General features: G+C 41.7%; 1 protein-coding gene across 1 annotated transcript in view; it reads right to left on the reverse strand.

Annotated features, from left to right (window-relative positions):
- Positions 1–20,270, reverse strand: part of LOC126416112 (cadherin-99C) — a 627,926-nt gene that overhangs the window by 51,342 nt on the left and 556,314 nt on the right. The window contains exon 18 of the mRNA XM_050083623.1: positions 9,608–9,739. Within this exon, the coding sequence (XP_049939580.1) occupies positions 9,608–9,739 (132 nt within the window). The remainder of the gene's footprint in view (positions 1–9,607; positions 9,740–20,270) is intronic.

The following is a 20,270-nucleotide window of genomic DNA, read 5'->3' on the forward strand; positions in this document are numbered from 1 at the left end:
TCCATGGCAAGACTACTCATACCCTATTATTAACAGCTGTTGCCTTTGCTGGTGCAATTGGGCATGGAGAAGGGTAGGACACATGGAGGAGGCGGCAGGAAAGAGGCAGGTTCTTGGACAGATGACTCTGTAGCCTCACAACAAAACAAAAAAGAGTACAGAGGGTACAACAAAAAGAGATGTAGGAAGAGGGAGAGGGTGCGGAGGGGGGAGGGGGGGGGGGGAGGGGGAGTGGGATAAAGGAGAGAAATGTGAAGATGAAGAGAGAGAAAGGGAGGGTGAGAGATCTCTCTTCATCTTCACTTTCACTTTTATATTTGTTGATGGGAGCAAAATAAATGGGATGCCATGTTTTAGTAGAAGTCTAGCAGTATTTCTTAAATTAGGCCAGCATAAGGTAGGTAAGTGATTCTTGGTTTCTCTTACTCTAAATCAGTCTCAAACTCTTTCTCAGGCAGTCTTGAATTTGTCTGCAATGCCCACTCAATTTAAGTGTCTGAGTACCCATTCCTTCAGAAAACTATTTGTAGGTGCTGTAATTCTTCTGCAAGGCCCTCCTTGTCTGAAAGTGTTCAAGCTCTAAGTACCAGACTTTAGCAGCAAATGTGACAGATGGTGGGGGGCTCAAGGCATGAAGTTAGAGGTCATTGTTCATGGATTTTCTGTATATGTTGTGACACAGGGGTGCCTAGTCTTTTCTCAACTAATAAGCCAAGGGAAAGGATCCTGGCCCTCTTTCGGAAGTTCCACCATGAATTTTTTATTACAATGGACAGAGTTTAAATGTTCCAGGAACTCATCAAATTTCTTGTTCCACGAGGGTACACCACAAATGTGTTGTGTTGCTTGAGGCTTTACAGGTGGACTAGTGGTAAATATGGTTCTTGGGTGAGACATGGGACGTCGTCATGAAATTTTCACAATATTTTGTCGACATCTTCAGGTGCAGCAAAAACTTTGCTGAGGCTCTGACTGAAACCCCCTATTTATGCCAGACTGAGAAGAAACTGTGCAGGTGTATTAACGCACCAAATTCAGTGACCAGTAGTGCAAATATCCTGACCAGTAGTGGGGAGACAGCTACGCCACTAGCCAGACGGAGAATGGACAGATTTGACATAATTGGAGAGGCTGTCAGTCATACTGTACTGTGCCATCAGCCACCCCAGCGCCCTCTGTGAGGAGCTGCCTGCTGACCTATGTGTCCACACTGGCATGTGCCTGTTGTCACCATTGTCAATCGTGTATCTATCTCACCACAGCAGTCATCCCTTGTATGTGCAACAGTTCTTCTTTGCAGTCACTGTGATTTTAACATGGCCAGCACTAGATACCAAGCTGTACTAAATTATTATCCTGTGTCCCTTTATAGCTGGTTAGCTGAGCTGCAAATTTCCACTCTACCCCAGTATGAAGAGGTAAATGAGATAACTCTGGTGTTTTTGTATTCCACACTGTGCCCTGTACTAAACTCAGGCACTGTAGATTTCTCTGGCAGTTCAGACATGTGTGCTGTTGATGTTCAGTGCTTCTGTTCTAACAGGCTTTTTCAATGTATGCCACCTTGCAGTTACAGGAAATCTTATACGAGGATTATCCACAAAGTACATTACGTTTTCGTCTGTGTCCGTTAGGGGCGGGGCTAGTGCGGCCATCTTGGTGTCATGGCATTCCGCCGCTCAGTCGGCATCCTGCCATGCTAGTGAGAGGTTCGTGCTGTACTCTGTTGAGTTACTGTGACAGTTTGAAATGTCAGCATTAATTGAAAATGCCGCGAAGTGTGAAGTGCGTGCTGTAATAAGGTTTCTGATTGCAAAAAACTGTACACCGATAGAAATCTATTGGCAGCTTTGTGAAGTGTATGGGGACAACATAATCACTGAAGGTGGAGTGCATCAATGGGTCATAAAATTTAAAAATGGCTGAACTAACGTTCACGACGAAGAGTGAAGTGGAAGACCCAGCATAGTGACTGCCGAACTTGTCGAAAAAGTCGATGCCGCAGTCCGTGAAAACCATAATTTCACAATAACGGAACTCTCTATGAGTTTTCCACAAATCTCATGAAATTTGTTGCACGAAATCATTACCGAAAAGCTTGGTTACCACAAGTTTTGTGCAAGATGGATACCAAAAATCTTGACAGAGATTCACAAAAATCACCGAATGGCTGCAGCATTAACGTTTTTGGATGCTTACGAGAAAGATGGCGACTCATTACTCGATCGCATTGTTACTTGTGACAAAACATGGGTTAAGCATGTGAACTGTGAGACAAAATTGCAGTCAATGCAGTGGGGGCACACAAATTCCCCCCAAAAACCCGAGAAATGCATGCAGACAATGTCGGCAAGGAAGGTGATGGCGACTGTCTTTTGGGACAGAAAAGGTGTGATTTTTGTGGATTTCCTGGAAAGAGGCACTACAATAAACTCTCAAAGGTATTGCCAAACTCTGCACAACCTCAGAAGAGCAATACAAAACAAGCACAGGGGAAAGTTGGGCTCAAATATCTTGCTGATTCACGACAATGCCCGGGCCCACACGGCAAATGCCACTCGTGAAGTTCTCGAATCTTTTAAGTGGGAGTTGTTTCCTCATCCCCCGTACAGTCCCAACCTGGCACCGAGCGACTTCCACTTATTCCCAGCAATGAAGAAGTGGTTGGCTATGCAGCGTTTTGATGATGACGCACAGCTTCAAGAAGAGGTAACCACGTGGTTGAAGGCACAGGCAGCCGAATTTTACGACGAAGGAATTTCCAAGCTCGTCCATTGCTATGATAAGTGCCTTAATTTAAATGGCTACTATGTAGAAAAGTAGTATTTAAGTGTGGCTTTCATCTGTATATAATATTAAAAAATTCCAATACTTTATTTATTTTTAATTCCGAAACGTAATGTACTTTGTGGATAGCCCTTGTAGAAACCAGGTCTTCTTAAACCAAGATCATCTTTCACAGATCCTAAAAGAGCTCAGGGCTCACTTGCAGGTGAAAGATGCATTAAACTTAATGTTTCTTGAATAATCTTCCTATTTTTGAAGAAACACTGCCAACATATGGCAAGATGACCATTCCTCTCTGTTCCTCATTTTCTTCCATCTCCTCACTTTGCCTAGCACACACTAGGCATAAGTCACAGTGAATCTCTCATTCAGAATATCCCTTCTCTAAACATATGATGTGGAGATGGTGTAGTTCATCAGATAGCCATCTGAATTCAATACGGCTCATGCTCTGTGGACCAACATCATAAGCTTGCCACTTTGTTGTGCAGGAAGGGGACAGCTAGTGTATAAGTCCACATGTGCAGATGTGCAGATGTTCTAATGAAGTGAATTTAGGTATTGCAAAAATGAATGCCATGATGCCAGATAACAAAAAAGAGTCTTGTAGGTTTCAACTCCACTGACTGGAGTGCTCTCTCCTTGGAATGTTCCTAAAATGATTGGGCTCAATAGGTGACAAAGGATTACTCACTGTGACAGCATCAGTCTGTTCAAAGTACTGGTCATTGAATAAAAAGTACCTCAAGACAAACACGTGCTTAAACAAATGAACAAGTTCTCCTTGCAGCTTCTCACCAATGAGCGACACTGAACCTTTCATTGGCACTCCAGTGAAAAGTGAGACCACATTGAACTTAATGAGAATATCTGATGGTGCAAGTCACAAGTTCTTGAGTCAATGGATGAAGTCATCTGAGTTATGAAAGTGGTACTCACATTTCCCACTAAAGGGCTCAACTGTGCTGCTAGATGTTTAGTCAGATTGTATGTCGGTGTTCCAGTGCTACTAACAATTACTTGAAGTGGCGCAGTACCCTTATGAATCTTGGGCAATCTGCATAGTCTGAAAGGAACAGGTGCCTGTGTATGAAGGTTGTTGGCCACAACATCAAAGACTGTTCTGAAGTTCTTTGTTATATTTTGGTTGTCGAGTCCTAGTCTAGAAGGCAATAGGCAAGTTGTCCAATAACTGGTTCACCTTGCTTAAGTACATCAGTCTGGAGAGGATGAAATTTGCACTGCCTTTATCCACTGGTAACATCACAATACCAGGATCCTCACACTGAGATTGAAGTGCTGACCTGTCTGCAGCCGAGACATTATTTTTGGGCACTGGTGTCCGTGTCTGAGCAAGCAAGTCTCCCATTTGATTTCCTTGATAACATCCCTGTGCAGTTTCAAGATTCCCTGTTCAATAGAACTAATAATATCCAAAATGGGTGGTGTCCTCAGAGTGGGTGTTAAGTTCAGCCCCTTCTGCAAGATCGAAACTTATGACCTTACCACAAAAATACAACAGAGGACTTTAGAGCTTCTCAAAAACAGCACAATCTCTGATAATGTGGCCAGACTTCGCACACAGGCACTTGTTCCTCCCAGAGTATATGAACTGAACAAGATTCATAAGGATACGGTACCACTTTGACCAACTATTAGTCACAGTGGTGCACCAGCATACAACCTGGCTAAAAGTCTAGCAGTGTGATTAAGCCCTTTAGTGGAAAAATGTAAACACTACATTCGCAACTCAGATCTTGTGACTTGCACCATCAAATACTCTTGTTAGTTTCAATGTATTCTCTCTTTCCACTCAAGTGCAAAAGGAAGGAATCAGTGTTACTGATTGGTGAGAAGCTGCAAAGGATCTTCTTGACTTGTTGAAGCATGTGCTCACCTCAACTTAGTTCTTATTCAGTGACCAATACTTTGAACAGGCTGATAGTGTCACAGTTACCCAATGGGGTTAATCTTTTTCTAGAAGATTTTGAGGAGAGAGCACTCAAGTCTGGGAAGTTGAAGCCTAAGTGCTTTTAGGAATATGTGGATGTCACCTTTGTCATGTCACCCTTGGTATTGTATCACTGAACATCAAGTTTGCAATGGAGATTAAGAAAAATAGTGAACTACCATTTCTGCATGTATTGGTGTGGATAAAACTGGACAGCATCATGTGTCACATTGTGTACCATAAACCTAGATGCACAGACTTACACTTACAGCCCATGAGCTGTCACCATCCTGCACAATGAAGTGGCATGCTCAGGCTGTAGATCCACAGATCATGAACCATGTCAGATTCTGAAAGCATCTTTGATGAGCTATGCCACCTCTGTACTGTATTTTTAGAGAATGAATATTCTGGGTGAGAGATGCACTGTGCATTACACGTGGCATGTGCTAGACAAAGTGAGGAGACAGGAGAAAGTGAGGAACAAAGAGGAATGGTAGTGTTGCCATGCATCAGCAATATTTCTTCAAAAATAGGAAGATTATTTAAGAAACATTAAGTTAAATGCATCTTTCATCTGCAAATGAAACTCAGAGCTCTTTTAGGGTCAGTGAAAGATTGTCTCACTTTAAGAAGCTTGTAGCTACAGAACATTGTAAATTGGACAAACTTGTTGCACTGTGGAGGACAGATGCATTGAATGTCGAAGACGCACACATCTGGACCAGTAAAAGAAATCTGCAATGACTGTTGCTGTCTCACTCTCCCACTGCGGATCATAATACTTAGACTACCAGTCATCAAATTTGGTAAATTCATGCCTGTGCAGTTTCTTCTGCGACTGTCATAAACAGGAGGCTTTGGTCACAGCCTCAGCAGTGTGTCTGCCGCACCGGACAATGTCAGTCAGTTGCGCCGATGAAATATTGTGGAAATTTCACAATGACACCTGACGTCTCACCCAAGAACCGTACATAACATAAATGTGTTTTCTACTTATCAACAGTGTGATGTTAGTGTGGAAATGGTAGATTCTAGTACCTCTGCTGCAAAGTGTTCCACATATAGGTTCAACATGACAAGCAATAACAGACTACAGATCACCATTCCAAGGGTTTGCTCATAATATTTTCCTTTGAGGAAGATATAAGCTGATGTCAGAACATGACTAAAAGTCCAATACAACAATCTTCAAGCTTTTTCACAATTGGTTCCAAGGATTCAGTATGTGTCTCTTTTGTAAACAAGGCTTGGTGTCCAGTGCTCAGTTTATTAAGCTCTTGCTGATCATAACATCCACCAGAGCTGGTAAATGCTGAGAGAATGCATGATTCATGGAATATCAGTATAGGCTCTGATGAAAGAGCATCAAAAGCCATATAGTGCATGTTTGGAGTGAAACTCAGCTGTAAAAAATGGCTTGAGGCTAACAACAGTTCACTGTCTTGCTGGAGTCTGGAGAGCAAGCACACATGACAGCACAACTTGCAGCATCTGAAGAGGTCAGCTGGGTTGTTGTCACAATATTGTGCATAAAATGCGGGACAACAATCAGCCAAACACTTGGGAAACACACCATTAATCAATCACATCAAGAAAACCTGAGAGATCACATTATGGTATATTATTTTTGTTTTCTATTTGTAGACATCCATTTCTTGTTTTAGATGTTTAAACTAATGCTCCTTTCAATACGACAATATGACATACTGCTACTCACCACACAGAGGAGACATTGAGCAGTGGAGAGGCAAATATAAAAGTAGTCTATTGGATAAGCTATCAGACATAGTCCTTCAAGAAGTGGAAAGTCTAGCCTGGAATATCAACAATTATAAAGAGGATAGCTACTCACTAAAGACGACGCATTGAGTCGCAGACAGGCACAATGAAAAAGCAGTTACACATTAAGCTTTTGGCCAAAGTCTTCTTCAGAACTGAAAGGAAAACACACACACAAGCAGGCATGCCTCACATACACAACCACAATTTCTGGTCACTGCGGGCAGACTGCAACTGTTGCATTGAATGAAAGCAGCAGTCTACAGTGGGGTGGGAAGGTGCAGGGTACAGGATGACGTGATGTGGGTGGAGGCGTGGGTGCTGGGGAGAAGAGTAATGTTTAGTTTTGAGTGCAAGGACTAAAAGGTGGCACGACAAGGCTGCCGGGCTCAGATCCTGGAGACCGTGGGGGAAGTGAATTTTTCCAGAGCAGAAAAGGAGAGGAGTAGAGAGGGGAAGAGAGTGGTGGATTCACTGGCAGAAAGCAGTGCATAACGAGGGTGGGGAGATGTGAGTAGGGAGGGAGGTGATAGGTCAGAGGGGACGGAAAATTCTGGGTGACGGGTGTTGAAACAAAGTTGAAGTGGAGATAATTTCAGGAGCGCAGAATGTGTTGTACAGATAATTCCCACTGTGCAGTTCAGAAAAGCTGGTGGTGGAGAGGAGGATCCATATGGCCCAGGCTACAAAACAAAAAGCTGCTTTTCCAAACTGTACAGATAGGAGTTATCATTACAACACATTCTCTGTTCCCAAAACTGTTCCAACCTCAGCCTACAATAACCTACTGTCTCCATATTCTACAGCCAATTGTTTTCACCCACTTTGTCATATCATCTCCTTCACATACATGTTCCCTCAACCTCATTGTGCACTGCTCTCTGCCAATAAACCCCTCTCTGCTTCTCTCCTTTTCTGTCCCCTACTTACACTCCACCACCCCCCTCCCCTCTCTCCTTCAGTCCCCTGACACTGATCCTGGCAGCCTTGTCCTGCCACCTGCTAGTCCTTGCACACTTCGCAACACAGTGCTCTTTTCCTACCCCTCCCGTACCCTGCTATCCAACTGCCTTCCCTGCCATACTCCAGATTGCTGCAACTCAACATGCCATCTTTACGGTGAATGTTTATCTTTTCATTATTGTATTTCACCAGGTGTAAACACACACACACAAACAAACAAACAAACACAAACACGAAAAAACCACAACTCTAAAACATCTGGCCACTATTGTCTCTGGGCACTGAGGCCTGTCCGAGGCGAGCAGCTATTTAGGCTGGGGTAAGCAGTGTAGGTAAGGAAGAAGTGTGAGGAGAGGAGGGGGAGGGATAGCAAGATTATGGTGGCGAAAGATGCTGTACTCTGACTGTGGGAGTGTGCAGGACAAGATGGTGGAGTTCTAGATGCAGCAGGGGGATGGGGCGGGAGGAGGGAATGAAAAGGACTATAAAGGTGCACTGGGGGGAGGGGGTCAATAGATATGTGTTGAGGCAGAAATGGGAGCAGGGCAGGGAACAAAAGCAGGTGGAGACAGGACCTAGTGAAGGTTGTGCAATTCAGAAAAGTTGGCAAGGATCTAGATGGTATGGCCACTGAAGCAGTTACTGAAGTGAAGTGCACTGTGTTGTGTTTGTGCTCAGCAACTAACTCTTGGTCGCAACTCGGTGGTGGCCAACATGTGAACAGACAACCTGTTAGTTGTTGCACCCACAAGCTCAATGATTGGAACTAATTTGGTAGATCTTATTGGTGCTTTTGCAGGTCGCCCCGCCTCTGATGTCAAAAGGAAAGCCTCTGACAGGAGTAGACTATATGGTAGTGGGAGTATGTAAGGAACAATTCTTGTGTCTAGGTGTTTTACAGGGATATGAGCTATGTGTCAAGGAGTCAGGAACAGGAGTGGAATAAGGATGGACTAAAATATTGCATAGCTTGGGTGAGTGGCAGAATACCATCATGGAAGGGGTGGGGAGAATATTTTTCACCTCTACATATGGAGAGAGTTACTCAGAAACCTGGTAGAGAATGTAATTCAGTTTTTCCAGTCCTGGGTGGTACTGAGAGGGTATCTGGATGATGGCAGGTGACTGGGGAGACAGAGCACTTCCCTGCAATTTTTGCAAACCAAACATTTCATTCAGGACATCCCAAATCCTGCAGACTATCTGGATGACATAATTATAGCAGTGGCTGTGATGGAGCAATACTTACAACATTTAAAGGTATTATTTTAGCGGCTCCAAATCTGTGTTGCAGGCATGACAGGTGTCACATTTTTAACTGTGTGTTAAGCATCTCAGTGATATTTTGAGCAAAATGAGCCTAATGCCCAGACTTTATCTCACTTTCTGTGTGGACTGGATGCAATCTTTGACAGGCACGAAGCAGTGAGTTTTGATTTAAATATAAATCAGTGAGACATTCTCAACAAATTTCTCCCAAATTCTGGCTCCCAATGTAGTGTCCTCCTGATACCCAGCAAAGGCTGCAAATGTCAGGTTGTCATTCCATCTTTCTTGTGCCCATGGTGTCATAAGCTACTGCAAACTACTTGTTGGGGTACGTGCAGGATGACATCTTTACCACGGCATCCTGTTTATTTGCTCGGCACTGAACATATGGTCCAGAAGGGCCACACTTTTGCCCACTATCAAAAAGCTCCAGCACATCTGCACATAGTTTACATCAATTTTGTTGGACTGTCCCAGGCCGAAAATGGTTGCACATTGTCAATGCCCTTTATAACTTCCCGTATGTTACACATATGTATATTACAACACAGTCGACTACAGTGTGTGCCTCATCTACTAGCTTTGCCGCAGAGAGGGTGCCAACCACCACCATTTCCAAAAACAGCCCTTAGTTTATGGCATCGGTATTTCAGTTGTTGTTGAGCATCAGATCACTGCTCCATTCTGGCAATCATCAAATTCAGAGGTGGAGGGGCTGATCGGATTATTCAATATGCAGATGCACAAAATTACGGCAATAGTCACTTCCAAGGAAGCATTCATCAGCTTCCTCATTTATTTGGATATAAACTATATAGGTTTGGGTATGATGTAGCTGAAAAGCTTTGTAATTACCTTGTTTCCAGGTGGTGTCCCATCTGAATCAGTTGCAATTAGAGTTGTTACAGTAGTGCCAATAGGTACACTGTCTTCCAGAGTAACTGGTCGTGGTACTGTTGTGAACACTGGTGGTATATCATTTCGATCCTGAAATCAGGTATTCTCATGTTAGAGTAAAATAAAATATCAACAGGTAAAAACACTGTGTGTGTGTGTGTGTGTGTGTGTGTGTGTGTGTGTGTGTGTGTGTGTGTGTGTGTGTGCTCGCGGGCGCGCATGTGCAGGTGTGTACTCATGTGCGCTGCTGTAAATAGAAAATAGTCAAGTGCATGAATTAGAAAGAGCATATCCAAAATGTGAATTTTACTCAATAATGGTCTCTTATAAGCCAATATGCTACCTTTTACACAATAACTATTCTAGTCTGAAGCGTGGTTGGACCAGTCAGATTTCAGGTTAACCATAACATTATGTTCAGATTTCAGCTTAACCATATGTATTATGCCCAGGTTAGTCACATAAAATGATTTGAGCATTTTACAATATTAATTAGATGGAAGGTCAACATATTGTCCCGCAGAGGAAGACATCAGTTAGAGAAGGTTAGTGAACAAGTCACACACGTCCATGTTGAAAGAACCCACCTTGTATTTTCTTAGAGTGATTATGAGAAATTACTGGAGAAACAGCAACACTTTGATCTGCAGGTGCAGACCTTAAGACATGTAGAAAGATATTTCTGCTTAACACATATGACAGAAAAGGTTTAAAAATTACCTGAGCAATTAATAACAAATGTTCATCCCTTGGGGGGGGTTAATGTAGAGGGATTTATTACACAGATCTGAAAATACTGTTTGCCATTGCAAGATAAATTGATGCCATGAAGATCTTAGTTGAAAAATAATATTATGAAATTATTACGAAAGAATAATAATTTGGTCTTATACAGTTTCTGGAACAAAATCATCTATCCAAATATTCATTAATCGCTGCACCACTCAAATAAAAGAAGACTAATAAAGGCTGAAATACTAAATTCTGTCTTTCAAAACTGTTTCACCAAAGATATTCACAACAGTATTCCTACATTTAAGCATCAATGAAAACAACCAATTTTTGATTATTTAATGTAACTGGATAGATCAGGTGTGTGGCCATCATTCATTACTATGTAACCCCCTTGTCAGTCTTTGCTGTCATCTATCTTGCTCAAATTGTTGTCTGTTTTGTACCTTATGTGCTAGTTCACACATTTATCTATCTGTGCCATCTATATTGAATAACATCTTGCCCCTACATCTCTTCTAGTAGTGATTTCTATGGATATAGATGGGTCCATTGTTATTTAGCATATTTTACAGACTATAAGGCATACTTTTTTCTTCACAAAATTGCCTCCATAATTCAGGTGCATCTTATACCCAAAATTAATGTAAAAGTGGCCATTGTTTGATTTAAAATTCCTGCCAGCCTTAAAAATGACCATACATTCAATGGCATGGAAAACGTATCTCTGTCTGGCAACATTGAATTCAACTAGCAGCAGCAGTGCACCGATGCAATGAACATGAGTTGCAGGGATTCATAAGCTATCTCCCTCCTGCCCTGCCATCACAAACCCAGAACACTGTCTAGCTTATGATTCATAATTGCAGTCCACGGTGCCAGTGAACTTTATTTGACAGTGATTTGTGTTATTGGTAACAGCACAACAATATTTTTGTTAGTAGCTAGTTTCACAATACAAAAAAATAAATAATAAAAGGTATTCATAAGATGAGAGCTATAACTTGAAAGTAACAGCATATGCAGAAGAACATTAAAACAAAGCAGTTGAGTGGCATTTCACCAACAGAAAAAAACCATTTGTGACTGACAAGCTAGTAAAGAAGAACTGAAAAAATGAGGAAGATTAAATGTGCAAATAGAGGACTGACTGCACAATGGTCAAAACTAGAAGATGACATATGGAAATGAATTCAAGGACACCATCAAAATGGCACTGGAACCAATTCAACAGTGATTCAAATACATGCTTGCAATCTAGCACTACAGACTTTATGGACTTAGCATGCAAACCAAAACCAAAATATCTCAAAAAATGTCACTGCAGTAAAAAGAGAAAATATTATCTTTCCATCACTTTATTATTCAAAATTGAAAGAAAACCAATGTTGAACTAAGCCAAATAGCGAATACAGATGAAACTTCTCTGACATTTGATGTGCCAAGTAACAGAACTACTGCAATGAAAGGTGCTAAAAATGTAACTATAAAAATAAGTGAACATGAAAAAATGCACTACACTGTTGTCCTTTCATGTTGTGTTGATGGTACTAAACTTGGAACTTCCTGCCATTCTGGGTACTAAACTTAATTCAATTATCATTTTCAAGCACAAAACAATGCCAAAACCTTTTGAAATACTGCCAGGTGGTGTTGTTCATGTACATGACAAGTATTAGATGGGGGAGTCTGGTATGAAATTATGGATTAACACACTGTGGGAGAGATGAAAAGGTGCTTTATTGAAGAAGAGTTCTTTTCTTGTGCTAGGTCAGTTAAGTAGTCATCTGAAAAATTCTGTGAAAGAGAAATTGAGACAGGGAAATATAGTGCTTGTTGTTATTGCAGGAGGACTTACTTCACAATTGCAACCTCTTAATGTCTCGATAAATAAACCATTTAAAGTGTATATGTGAGAGGAATGGAACAAATGGGTGGTAGATGAAACCCAACATGAATTTAAGCCGAAGGGAGCTTTAAGATGACCTACAATCAAACAAGTGTGTCAGTGGATAAAAAAGCCATTGTCTACAGTGAGAGAAGACAATATTGTTAAATCTTTCAACAAGTGAGGCATAAGTAACACTCTTAATGACAGTGATGACCATCTTATATATGAAGAAGACAACAATGATGATGAAGAGGAAGGAGAAGAAGAAAGTTCAGGTGACAATTTTTGAGGACTTTAAATGTCAGTTCGGTTAGATAAACTAAGAATTTTTAAAGTCTGGATTTGTAATTTAATAATAAAAATGGTAAAAATGCTTAAACTGCTTAAAAATGAAGGTGTGGCTTATAGTCCATAGTGCATAAAATACAGTACAAATTTGCATATAATACTTTTTTCATGGTTCGCTACACTACAGGGCCTTCTCTGCAGTGTCATTCACTGATTTACTTGCAAATTTGACAGCATTTTTTCCCACCTTCCACTTACCTTGCTTATACATGATTCTTTCACATACTGGTGCATTTGTTTTTCGCCAAACTGTTCTGATCAACTTTACTGCCATGTCCTGCATTACTTTGTTTTCCAAATACAGTAAATTAAATGTTGTACAATGTCTTCCTTTTTCTGTTTGCCCTGTTTTCAAAATATTGCCCATTTTCATGACTTTCCCAACTGGAATGTTTTCCCCCATCATAACTGTTTTACATCATAGAGGATACTTTTCTGGCGAGAAATTCTCACCTACTCACTACCTCTTGAGAGCCCCTCTCTGTCTCATGATTTGCATACAACTTTTTTCTATTTATAATATCTTTTTACTTGCTTTTCTTCCGATTTTCTACCTTTTTTCACCCCCTGCTGCTTCATTTTTGCCAGTCCCATCATCTCTGACACTCCCAACCTTCTGCTCTTCTCATGTTGAATCCTATCACATATTACACTTGTTCCTCTGATAAATCTGCTTTTCTACTATCAAAACCAAGGTCCCACATTCTGTTTCTACCAATCTCTTTTATAGTTTCAAATACAGCAATCTCTTGCATTTACCCCATTAATCTGTGACTATACATCTCATCTGCCAACTACCACTGCACCAGGCTTCTCTCCTTCTACAAAATCCTGTAGTTATCTGCCACTCTCATTTTCTTAGATAATGTCATCTGCCAAGCCAATTTCAAACTGCAACAACATGCCAGACCTCAGCATAACAAGCTATCCCACCTTCCCCTACAATACGTCAACAGTGGTGCTATCCTTCCTGTCCCTCTGCAGCTTCCTAAGATGCCTCACCACCAGTCACTGTTCCTCTCCTACAAACCAAGCTACGCTAACCTTCTTAAGCATCCCCACACTTCACCACTGCCTCCCAGAGCAATGATAAAACCCAATTACGGATCACTCACAATAGTACAATGTTCTCAATCTCTCATCTATGGCACTCTCCCCTTCTGAATTATCTGTATTATTCAAGAATCTCATGTTCACCCCTAAACTTGCATTTAATTATGCTTCTTTGATGAAGGATCTACTTTCCTTCAGACACAATGTCAGCTGGAAATATCACTTTGCAACTTAATCTCAAAATCTTTCCAACAGCAAAACCTGGCATTAAGCCCAGCCTCAAACAGTTCCAAACAAGATCCCAACTTGATCCACCACCATTACTTCAAAATCATCCCTTAAAAGCCTTCCAAGAGTTCCTCATATTACTTCACAACCCTGCTTCAAGTCCCTATAACATGATCCTAACTTGTCCTCTGCAGAACTCCAAGCTCTTCATTCCCAGAAACTAATGAATCCATCATTATCCTCCCAGCAGACATGGGATCTACCACTGTGGTGCTAGACTGAAAGGAATATGTAAGTGACAGTCTACACTAGCTGTGTACACCTCTGTGTACAGCATCTGCCATCAAGATTCCATCCCTGTGATACAAACAGACCTCCAGTCCCTCCTAAAAGCTCAAGCCTCTCACAAGGATGAACACCTCAATCCATAGAACTTCTTACCCCACCCAAACCACACACCCCACCTTTTGCTTGCTTCCTACAAGCCACAAACCAAATCTTCCTGGTTGCCTCATAGTTGCTGGCTTCAAAGCACCCACCAAACGTACATTCAGGAACATTAAAAATAGTTCAGCAAGAGGGGAACATTGAATCGAAGTGAAATGTATTAGACATAATCATACAGATGAGAGATTCACTTCATCCCAAAATAAGTCAAGTTAACAGATACTATGAGTACAATCAGACAAATACAGAGCAACATCAATAATGTGATGGACTACCTTTTGCTGCAACACATCTCGCAACACTGTTCGGCATCGAGCGGATTAGATGTCGGATGTCATGAGGCAATTTGTCCACAAATCTTGAACAGCCATTTCCAAATAAAGTACAGTGACATGGCAGCATACAGCATTTCCCCACTGCCGTGTATCTGCCATTCACTTAAAAGGGATTGGCAACCCCTCAGACACTGAAGCACAAGGGTTTGCATATGTACACAGCATTGACTCCCCAGTCTGCATAGATCGCAACAAGCATGACAGATGGCAAGTGCCACCAGAGGTCCTCTGTGCCAGGGACCTATTTCCTCTGCCACGTCATTTGTGTGGAATTGCATCGGCACAAATTCCCTTGCACCCCGGCTATATAGCACAGCACAAGCCAACACCTCGAGGACAGTTCGCTCTACTGGAGCTCTGGACCGATTTGTGCACCAGCTCTTAGCAGCCCATCAGTCAGAGCCCAATCAGAAGCCACTGCAGCAGGATTTATGACTTTCCAGCATTATCTCGAGACATACCTGTCAGCCAACTGCACCAAACACTCGACCTCCATAGTTAGGGATTGTCAGCAGCATAGTCTTCACGCTGCACTGCATGTATTCACTGTGTGTTACAGGTGTATGCCTGTTAGTGCCTGAAAAGTTGTATTATTTTTTGTTGAAGAAAATTGTCCTTTCTTATTAAAGCTCTCTACTGTGGTCACAATAAACCCTTGTTCTTGGTATTCAGTGTCTTATTATTTCTTATCAAGCATCTCCGCTTGGGAGATGTAGCACCCTGGTCCCGCATACACTCTATAGGGGACAAGTCCAGGGAGCAGGCCAGTAGTGGGAGAGTGATTTAGGAAGTCCTGAGTAACTCAAGCTGTATGTGGATGAGCATTATCTTGTTGGAAAACTGGTCCCAGTAGACCATGTAGGTCCCACATGGGGTCAAGAATGTCATCAATGTCATGCTGGCCCACTAAGGTCAGCTGTGCAGGCATTGTGGCACATGACGCCGTGGGTGGAACTGCACCACTCATCATGCTGTCTCCACATTCATATGCAGTTATCTGTTCCCAAAAGTAATCGGTATTCATCACTAAACACCATGTTTTGCCAATCTGTGACAATGCACGATGAAGTGGCTTCACAAAACTGTAGATGGAGTCACCAGTGCTCAGTGTTACATGACAAAGGCACTTGGATTGCAAAGTTGCATCTTCAATGTGTCTGGAAATGGCTTGTGGAACAACCGGCACCCGTACATCTGCTTGTCACTGTAGTATCCCTGATCACTTGCTTCACAATCCTCCACTCCTCTTGCCTTGTCACCTTTCTGATCACTCCAGACCCAATATGTCCACTGTTCCCGACTGAAGACTCCAAAAGATCAACCTGGCAACCACACAGCATGTCAACCACATCACAGTTTTCATGCCAATGATTATGCCCTCCCAAACTGACTTAAATGTGAGAAATGTCATCTCACGCATCTATCTGACAGTCTGCACCCCTAACATCCTCCACTTGATTCCAGATGTGATCATCATGTATATGATTCATCAACAGTGCACCATTTAATCAGAGGCCCTTGTCCAATTGCAGTGCCACTGTAGGGTCGGTGGGGTCTCGAATCATTTGCGTATCCAATCTCACCGTACTTATTTGCGAAGTTTTGCATTTGTTCCTTTCTTCCCCCTGGGTGTGCCATTTCAATGTTCCTGAGTATCTATCTGAATTAACTGATCAACACCTGCAGCCTATAGTAGAAAGACTACCCTCCTATGTTAAAGTCACCTTTTCATGGGTCATTTGGAGGGGGCTTTCCTGGAACCCATAAGCCTTCGGCCCCTGGTTTGGTTTATATATATTGATGACATCTTTGCTGTATGGACTCAAGGTGAGGTTGACTTGTTAAAGTTCTTGGAATCTCTAAATAGATTCTCCCAATTACATTTCACATGGTCCTATTCTGCATCCCATGCCACTTTCCTCGATGTTGACCTCATCCTCATTGAAGTTTGGCTACGCAACTTCTGTCTATATTAAACCTACTAACAAACAACAGTGCTTACATTTTGACTGTTTGCCATCTTTTCTGTGTTAAACATTCCCTCTCATACAGCCTTGATATTTGAGGCAAACGTATTTGTTCAGATGCAGACTCTTTACAGCAATACATCAACATTCTCATCTCAGCCTTCACTGAGAGTAATTGCCCCACCGGTCTATTTCAAAAGCAGATTTCTTGGGTTGCCATGTCCAGTCCTGATACTGCTGATCCCTCCAAAAAATGCCTCTTGTCACTTAGTATTATCCTGGTACTGAATGTATTAATTAGCTTCTTCGACAAGCCAGTGACTTCCTAAAATCATACCCTGACATGAGATCCATTCTGTCCAACATTTTGCCAACCACACCTAGAACAGCTTTTTGCCTCTCTCACAATCTCTGAAGTTCCCTTGTTGGACACTATGCTTCTTCTACATCAATTTCCCTACCCTCTAGCTCCTCCGCTGTGATCATTCCCACTGTAAGACTTGCCCTATGCATTCTTCTACCACCACCTATACCAGTACTGTAACTGGAAAAAACATACGAGGGTGGTTTGAAAAGTTCTCTCGGTATCACCACAAAAGGTCAGTGCTAGCACAACGGGTTGTTCACATGATACTCATTGGCCTGTTGCCTGTAAACATGTGCCATGTTAGTGCTCTTGGAAGAGAGCTGTGGCGGTGATGTGGCTCTGTTGATGTTCCCACGTAGTGTTTTGCGAAGATCGAAATAAAATTAGATTTGAGCAGTGATTAAGTACTTTGTAAAGAAAAGTATGACAGCGAATGACATTCATGCCGATTTCCAGAATACACTGGGGGACTCTGCTCCTTCATATTCAACTGTTGCCAGGTGGACAAATGAATTTGATTTTGGTCAGGAGAGCTTAGATGATGATCTGCACAGTGGTCAGCCAATATGTGTCACTACTCCAGAAATCATTGCAAAAGTGCACAAAATGATCACGGAGGATTGCCAATTGAAAGTGCGTGAAATTTCTCATGCTTACCGGACGTCATCTGAAAGGGTATATCATATTTTAACTGAAGAATTAGAAATGAAAAAATTATCTCCAGGATGGATGCCACGACTCTTGATGCTGGATCAAAAACGTATGTCACCACCATGGCAATATTACATGAACTAAGGTATGAAATGTAGCCACACCTGCCTTTTTCACCTGATATGGCTCTGTCAGACTTCCATCTCCTCCCAAAACTGAAATTTTTTTTTTGGTGGATGAAGATTCACTTCAAATGAAGAATTGACAGCTAGAATTGACAACTATTTTGCAGGCCTGCAGGAAACTCATTTTCGAGATGGGATCAAGGCACTGGAACATCATTGGACCGAGTGCATTAATCTACAAGGAGACTACATTGAAAAATAAAAGAAGTTTCAGTAATGTAAGTACTTTTTTTCTATTCTGTTCCAAGAACTTTCCAAACCGCCCCTGTACAATCAAAGGGAGAGCCACTTGTGAAATGACATGTCATACACCAACTATTATGTAAACACTGTTCAGCCTTTTACATCATTTAGGTTGAATGAGCAAAGTCACAGGGTGTATAATGGTGACACACAATATCTTGTTGCAGAGCATGTTCTACAACGTGACAATTGTGGCCTCAGTGCCTGTTTCCCCATGTGTTTCATTTGGATTCTTCCTCTAGACCCCAATTTCTCGGAAATTCACAAGTGAGAACTAGTTTACAACATGTCCTTGTTTTTTGCTATCCACCTGGCCTTAATTTACATTAATTTCTTTGGTTTCAGTATTTCTTCACAGTAACTATTCCTTTCTTCACTCCCTTCTAGTTTTCTACCCATCTCTACCACATACAATGCACTTAGCATTTCGCTCTCATTAACACATGCACAATGGTTTGGCAGCAATCTGTGTCTTGCATATTACCCTGTCTTCCACGTTTAAGCTCTCAGGTTTTCAAATTTCATCTGGTTCAGTACCCAGCGATCAGTCTTTCCTTCTCATCCCATCCAGTAAGTCTCCCCTCACAAGGGTTCTGGGGAACTTTTCCAAAATTGTCCTACTTCCTAAACCTCACCAGTCCTTTTCCTTCACCCCTTTTCCTTCTCCTTCAATCCTATTGTCGGAAGAAGGACCCAATTGCTTCAAAAGATTGCAAATTTAAATACTTTCATAAGTCTGTTCTCCAGCCGCCACTTGGAGAGTATATGTAGAAATAAATTAGAGTGACACTGCAAAAGAGCTGATATCACTCTACATCCATAGGTCTTGATGGATTGCCTATTCAATTCTATATTGACTTTGTGGAGAAATTGACTCCTCTTTTAGGATAAGTTTACCCTACAACACTGGAACAATGGAACATATCATGTGACCAGAAAAGGGCACATGTCATTCCAGACCATAAAAAGGGTTGCAATACTAATGTACAGGACTTTAGACCTATGTAATGGACATCAACTTCTGCTAGAATTATGTGATCAAGTGTGATTGTGTTTCTGGAGGCAAAACCACTCCTACGTAAAAACTAATACTGTTTTCACAAGGACTGATCCTGTGACACATCTTTTTCTGTTCTGTTCATACATAAGTTTCAGAAGACAATAGAGAGTATACATCAGGTTTATGCCAAGTTTCTTCATTTACAGAAAACATTAGTTCTGCACAGCTGTCTCAAAATAAAATACATGCATACTGGATATTTGAATAGATATGCAAACAGAACTCCACACATTAATCTTAACTGAAGGACTGGGGAGGGGTATGGGGTAGTGTCATCAGAGGTGAAGGCTGTCATGACACAACAGCTACACCATTCTGATGACACCTCGTGAACCAGTGCACTCTGTGTGGTTGTGGCCACACTGCAGCATCTCAGTGGACCAGCCTTGCAACAAAACCAACAGAGTGCAGCAACTCTGGGCCATCCAAGACATTTGTCAGCACATGCATCCTAGAAGATGTACACATGTGGCACTATCTTTTTCCACTGAAGTTGCAAGGGTAGCCAATTGAAAGCTTGTAGCTCTACACCACAGCCTGTTTAGTTTGGTGCAGAATTGTCACAGCCTACAACCAAGTATCACCACTGACATCACTCAGGACTTGGCCACTCCAGTAATGGTCTAACTTTCTGGATAAACAACTGCATTCTGATCAGCTCCTGAAGAGTGGTAGTTGGTGATGTTCCATACTTTGTCCAGGCTGTACAAAATCTATTTCAGACTTAGAAATCAACAGAACTTTAACTTTGTATTAGACTTCGAAATATTTTTCTTCTTGCTCAATAGGACTTAACATCATATTGCAAAGGGACTAACACCACCAAGTTGTTGAATGAAATTTACAAGTTCTTTTTGGAAGAGTATTTTTGCAGTTAAGTTTACATCAAGAAGTAACGTTGTGTAATTCCTATCCGCAATCCTCCATTGAATTTAAGCCATGTCTCTGTTGCTATAAAGTTACTTTATGTTCACGACACTGTGTCAGTTGCCGGACTGTGAATAAATGAGTTACATTCTATCTGACTTTCCATGGTGGTTATCTCCATGGTATCAGATACAGCATTGGCAGTGATAAGTTAAAATTGTACCCACACACTGTTACAGGTAGTCAC

Source organism: Schistocerca serialis, chromosome 8, assembly GCF_023864345.2.
Source record: "Schistocerca serialis cubense isolate TAMUIC-IGC-003099 chromosome 8, iqSchSeri2.2, whole genome shotgun sequence".
Lineage (NCBI taxonomy): Eukaryota > Metazoa > Arthropoda > Insecta > Orthoptera > Acrididae > Schistocerca > Schistocerca serialis.